The 6,707-nt window shown below is 31.6% G+C and overlaps 1 protein-coding gene across 1 annotated transcript; it reads left to right on the top strand.

Annotated features, from left to right (window-relative positions):
- The first annotated feature begins 2,148 nt into the window (after window positions 1–2,148).
- Window positions 2,149–4,091, top strand: LOC131047434 (LOB domain-containing protein 11). Its single transcript, XM_057981323.2, has 3 exons — window positions 2,149–2,330; window positions 2,420–2,584; window positions 3,307–4,091. The coding sequence occupies exons 2-3, from the start codon at window positions 2,420–2,422 to the stop codon at window positions 3,631–3,633; spliced, it is 492 nt and encodes a 163-aa protein (XP_057837306.1). The 5' UTR covers window positions 2,149–2,330; the 3' UTR covers window positions 3,634–4,091.
- The last annotated feature ends 2,616 nt before the right edge of the window (window positions 4,092–6,707 follow it).

Here is a 6,707-nt window from a genome sequence, read left to right on the forward strand (position 1 = left end):
AACATATCATAAAGCAACAAAAAAATAATAATGATCATTCATATCTCGAGGATTCTTATAAGATGAAAAACCAAAAGCAACTAGAGCGATATGAAACTACAATGAGATGTAGGAAGAACTTTATCATTAAAGATAATATATGTATCCATTGCAAACTTTAGACCCAAAACAAATATTAGGAAATTATAAACAAATTTTAGAAAATTAAACCACACAAGGTTTGAAAAATGTTGGGTTCAAAAAATGAAGTAGCGAAATAACAACCACTTCAATAGTTAAAATAATCAATTAATGAGGTAACCAATATAGAAAATAACCTATATAAAATAGTTGAACCTAGATGGATACTTTGATTTTGAACTAAAACATAAATGAAATGACTAAAATGAATGTGTATCTTGATGCCAAAGAGAGGAAGACTAATTTGAGTGTGACAAAGGATTGATATCTATAACTATGACTAGATATATGAAAATAAATAATTGCACGATGAATGCAAATTATGAAATTCAAAACCATACAAAGACTTCAAGGTCAAGGTGGCATGTGTGAGCATAATCCTACAAAGCACAATCCTAGTTCTATGGAATCACAACCCTTACCATTTTGTGAGGACTTGAGTTTTGATAGCGTATAAGTGTTGTATATTCTGATTTTGTTGCCTATATCTAGAACTAGTAATGAAAAATTTGGTGGTTTTGAGAAGCACTATGTAATCTTGCTATACTAAGGACAAAATGCTGGCTAGATTTTCTCCCAATATCTTAGTCAAGTGATGTTGATTGATTTATTGATTTTTAAAAAATTGGAAGACACATTAAGAAAATTATGTAATACATGTGCAAATAGCTAACAATGATGTAGTAAAATGCTAACAAGTGCCTTATATAACGATACAACAAATTGCAATGGGCAGTGAAACAATATGTAAGTCAAAGCAACAAACTTAATGTAAGAAGTAGGGCTTTGACATTTGTTGATGCAAAATTCAATGAGACTGAGATGGTTGATGCAACATAAGTTAAGTGTTGATAGCTCGATGAAACTATCGAGTGATCCATTTGACATTAGATGTAGAGGAATTACCCAAAGGACTGATAAATAAAGAATGATTGAAAGGATCTAAAGGTGATGCCCTTTAACTTAAGCTTTAGATGCGCAATTTAAATTTTTTAGCATAAGACTCATGAGTAATGAATTAAAAGTCTAAATGCTTAAAACACCTAAAGTGTCTACAACCTTCAATCTTAAACAATTAATTATAATTTAAAATTAAAATAAATAAGGTGTAAACACATAGTCATCAACTTGTTATTTGATGTCCTTTAATTAAAGTTTTAGATGCACAATTTAAACTTTTTATCATAGGAGTCGTGAATAATGATTGGTTGGGATATAAACAACATAGGACCATGATTAACACATGATTTTGACAAGAACAATTATTTTAAACTAATAATGTTCTCAATAAAGATATAATGATATCTCTAAGTGTAAATTCAAATCTAAGATTAATAAATACAGTAAATGAAAAATAATCATATATTAAAAGGCGAAATGCTTAAAACACCTAAAGTATCTACAACTTTAAAAAGTAATTATAATTATTTATAATTAAAATAAATAAAGACTAAACATATAACAATCAATTTATTATTTGGTGCCCTTTAATTTAAGTTTTAGATGCACAATTTAAACTTTTTAGCACATGAATCGTGAACGATGATTAGTTGGGATAGAAACATCATGGGACCATAATTAACACTTGATTTTGACAATAACAATTATTTCAAACTAAGAATGTTCTAATAAAGATATAATGATATCTCTAAGTATAAAATCGAATCTAAGATTGATAATTATAGTAATTGAAAAATAATCATATATCAAAAGACAAAATGCTTAAAATATTTACAACCTTAAAAAGTGAATTATATTTTAATTAAAATAAATAAATATCAACTTATAATTTCGACGTAAGCGGAACGCGTATGCAGGAAACGGCAGGAAGGGCCCATTTCTCGACTGACACGGACTGAAAGTGGACGCCGGCCACGGCGAGTTTACTCTGAGTCAACAGGAACGACGCAACTTCCCGGAAATAGCTTTGACGTCTATGCTCCTTTCCATTCACCATAAATATGCAAATCCCAAAGATCTCTCCCATTACCATTTTGCATCATTCCAATTGCTCTGCTTCCTACCGTCCACATCCATTTTGCATCATTCCAATTGCTCTGCTTCCTACCGTCCACATCCATTTTGCATCATTCCAATTGCTCTGCTTCCTACCGTCCACATCCATCCGGCTGCCAAAGGAAAACAAAAAGGTATTATAATTTACTAAATCAATGCGCTCAGGTATGTGTATCACACAAATCTTTAACAATACTCACAGATTCTGTGCAAATTTGTGCAGATGAAAGAGAGCGCATCGTCAAGCCCATGCGCAGCCTGCAAAATGCAAAGGAAAAAATGCAGAGATAATTGCCTCCTGGCACCATATTTTCCCCAAAATAATCCTCAGAAATTCTTGCTGGTACACAAAGTCTTCGGGACTGGCAACGTTATCAAGTTGCTTCAAGTAAGATTACAGCTTTATCTTCTGCAACTAATTCTCTCTTGATTTCAAGTATTTTTTGGTGAGAAATTAAAGATTATTTGTACCTTCTCAAAACTTCGTCTTTTATTGAAAGCTTTCATCTGGTTTGAATATTTAAGAATTGCATGTTCGCATCTTCAACTACTTTACTACTTTCTACATAAAGTAGAATTTTTTTGGACTGGAATATCGAATATGCCTGGAATCTTGACAATGGAGAGTTGCTGATAAGCTCACTAGGTTTTAGGAATATTCTTTTCCTTCTATTTTCCACAGTTCAAATTATTATATTTAGATGTGGAATCTATTCTTGAAAGATTGTTTATAAAATTAACTGTGTTTGGATGAAGAATTTCTTGTTTTTAAAATCTGGATAACATTTCAGGTTTTTAAACATACACAGCTGTATCCAGAAACTAAATGAACTGTAGAAAACTCTGAAACTTGTATTATTTTAAATATTAAAGAGTACCTGAAGACTTGAGGGCCTAAATTTGACTACCTGCCTGTCAAACAATATTTTTCTGTTACATTTACTTATTCAAAGTTGGACATTAAATGTTAAAATATGAATATATATTTAGAATTCTATATAATTTTTTACTGTTTATATGTATCAATCTTCCTAAATTTTAGAAAATGGTGGGAATTACAGCAATGAAATAGGTCTCGAAAATGAACAGAAATTTTTGAACTTTTTGCAGGATGTTCCAGCGGAGCAGAGAGACGAAGCCGTAAATAGCATGGTGTTCGAGGCAAGAGAAAGGCTTCGAGATCCTGTGAATGGATCTTCCGCAACAATAAATAATCTTCAGAGAAAAGTCGCAGAGCTGCAAGCACAATTGGTCAAGACGCAGGATGAGCTATCTAGTATTCGCACAGAGCATGCAAATCTTGTAGCCATTGTCACAGGTTATAACGATGCTTCGCCTGACCATTTCTTCTTCGCGCCATCTCCAGACGATTACCACACAGACGCCAGCTATCAATTTGATACACAAGATCAGCTATGGGAACCCCTTTGGAAATGATTTTATTTTCATTCCCTTCTAAGCTTTTCCCTTTTCTTCAAGCTTCTGCTCTTTACTATATTGCAATACCTAAATAGATTCAAATAAATCTGCCATGATTATTGCTCTTTTTGCGGACCAGTGAGCAATAATTTAGTCCTGCAAATTAGTACACAGAAGATAAAAAATACTTGAAATAAAGCGAAAAGTGACTCCATTAAGTGGTGTAATGTACGGAGTACTTGATCGCGAGTAGTTTGGAATGAATCTTCATTGTTCATATGCCGGAGTGAGTTTAGGCGGTTTTATTAGGGCTGTTGCCAGGCAAATTGGCGTGCTGTGCAGCTTGACAGACAATAGAAAGCGGTCAGGGACCACAGAACAAATGGTATTCCGAGTGACAACAGTATGTAATGTAATGAATACATAATTTTTGCAGATAAAGAGGAAAGTAAATTAAGTGGGGTTACTGGTACAAATTTCTGTCTCAGTTCTTCTACACTCTTGCTGTGCTTGTCACGCACTGGAAAACACTGTCTTTTACGATATTGTTTTAAGTAAATTGAATTTTCACAAGTCGAAATTGAGACCCGTTTGTGGTCTGTTTGGGGATTTTAACCGTAAATACCGGCAAAATTTTGACTCTTCCATCATAGGTTAATGTGTTAGCGCGTAAATAGTTCATATGTTGAAAGCTGTTGCGACTAACCCTAGATTCGAACGTGTCTCAACATTACGATGGCTAACTCAATTTCTTTTTTGGGTGAAAATAAATAATTTGTTTTTAATAAGTTATTGTGAATACATTTTGTTTACCACAAATTTATGTAAAAGTTACAGTTTTTGCACTTGAAAGTTATGGTTATAGGTGATAGTAGTTAATATAACTAATTGTAGTCACATAAATCTGTCCACTTAATTAAATGAATACTTAGTATTTATTTGATTATTTAACCATCAATTAATAATTAATTAAATTAATATTTAATTAATTCATCTTAACCCTCTTCTCTTATTAATTAAATAAATTATTCAATTTATTTGATTTAATTCACTTAACCAAATTCATACCATTAATTAAATAAATTAATCATATTTGTTTAATTAAATCTTCTCTCACATTTAAATAAATTAATATTTATTTAAATCCCCCAAAATCCCACCTCTCACATTTAAATAAATTAATATTTATTTAAATCCCCCAAAATCCCACCTCTCACATTTAAATAAATAAATCATTTATTTAAATCACCTTTATCCTCCACCCACTTGCATTTTCCTACAAATACAAGTTGCACAATTATTTTAAATAAATAATTTATTTAAATCACCTTTATCCTCCACCCACTTGTATTTTCCTACAAAAGCAAGTTGCACAACTATTTTAAATAAATTATTTATTTAAAATCCTATTTATCCTCACCCACTTGAAACCTTTAATGGTTTCCCTTAAAGTATTCAAACTTGATGGCTTTAAAGTCTTCAAACTTGATGGCTTCCTTCTATAATCTTCTTAAGACTTTAATGGTTTTCCTTAAAGTCTTCAAGCCTTTAATGGTTTCCCTCAAAGTCTTCAAGCATTTTAATGCTTTATCTTCATTTTTCTCATTTAAATAAATTAATATTTATTTGAATATTTATCCAAATGCAAATTACACCATTTAATTGAAATAAATGATTTTATTTTAATTGAAAATACCAAAATTTCTCCCACTTGTATTTTCCTACAAAATCCACTTGTATGCCTAAACCCCTTCTAGATTCTTCTAAACCCTTCCTAATTAGCCTAATCCATCCCCTAAATATTGTCACATTCCTAAGCAAATTGGAGTCACTTCTCAAAGACTCCAAAGTCTTTGAAAAGCAATTAATGCTTTGTGTGTTCAACAAATTAACCCTCAAAGTCTTGGATAACCTTTGAAAGCTTTCAACCTTCAACCACTTAATCCCCAAAGTCTCCAATAACCATTAATGGTTAATTCAACCCTCCCACATGGTTAAAACATTTGTTTTGACTCAACCTCTACCCAACCCAAAGGTCTCATCAGGCCATTAATGCTTTGACCATGATTATCTCTTAAACATTTGCACAAAGGTTTATCCTTGGATTAACTCTTAATCCAGTGGGTAATCTTAATTTGGACTTGACCCTTACCCTCTAGATAACCATGAGGTCTTCTCAGGCCTTTAATGCCTCCAACCTCTTCTCTCAACCCAATCCTATGTTGACACTTGTCACCATTTTATTGGTGCCAATTGTGCACATGGATCCCCAACTTTCAATCCTAACCCTTGTTAAGATTGCTCAATCTTAACCCTTCATTTCTCCATTTCTTCTATAAATAGAACCCTTCTCCTCAAGCAAAAAGAAGCATTTTAGAGTATTGTTGTTATACTGGCATTAGCATAGAGCTTTTTCATAGCATCACTATCTACTCTTGCATAGTATTTGCTTATCATATTCAACCATCTTGAATCTCCATATGGCATCCATGGCTAGTGCTAAAAGCTGAGAGCTACACTCATTTGGGACTTGGAGAGGAGAGAAACAAGGGAGAAGCATCAAAAGGCATCATGGAAGCATCTTAGGGAGGCTCTTCTCCTTTCTTTTATTTTGTTAAACTTCTTTCATGCTTTTTGAAATCTCTCTTGATATGTTTGGAATGGTTTTTAGTTCTTTGTTTTGTTTTTATGGTTGAAACTAACTTATTAACATTGAACTTTGTTGTTGCCTTGTCCCCATTTCCATGACATCACTAATTATTAAAAAATTTATGTGAAAGATATGGAAAGATAGGTATATCTATTTAACAATTAGTATATGGAAAGATAGGTATATCTATTTAACAATTAACAATTGGTTTCATTTAGGTTTTGGTAGTTGATAATAATTAGTATATCTATTTAACATTAAAAAATTTATGTGAAAGATATGGAAAGATATCATTTTTTTTGGTTTCATTTAGGCTTTAGTAGTTGATAATAATTAGTATATCTATTTAAAATTAAAAAAATTATATAGAGAGATATAGTTCTACCTATTTTATTTAGCATTTGTAGTTGTAAGATATAGAAATAATAGTTGATAATAATTG

This window comes from Cryptomeria japonica, chromosome 4, assembly GCF_030272615.1.
Source record: "Cryptomeria japonica chromosome 4, Sugi_1.0, whole genome shotgun sequence".
Lineage (NCBI taxonomy): Eukaryota > Viridiplantae > Streptophyta > Pinopsida > Cupressales > Cupressaceae > Cryptomeria > Cryptomeria japonica.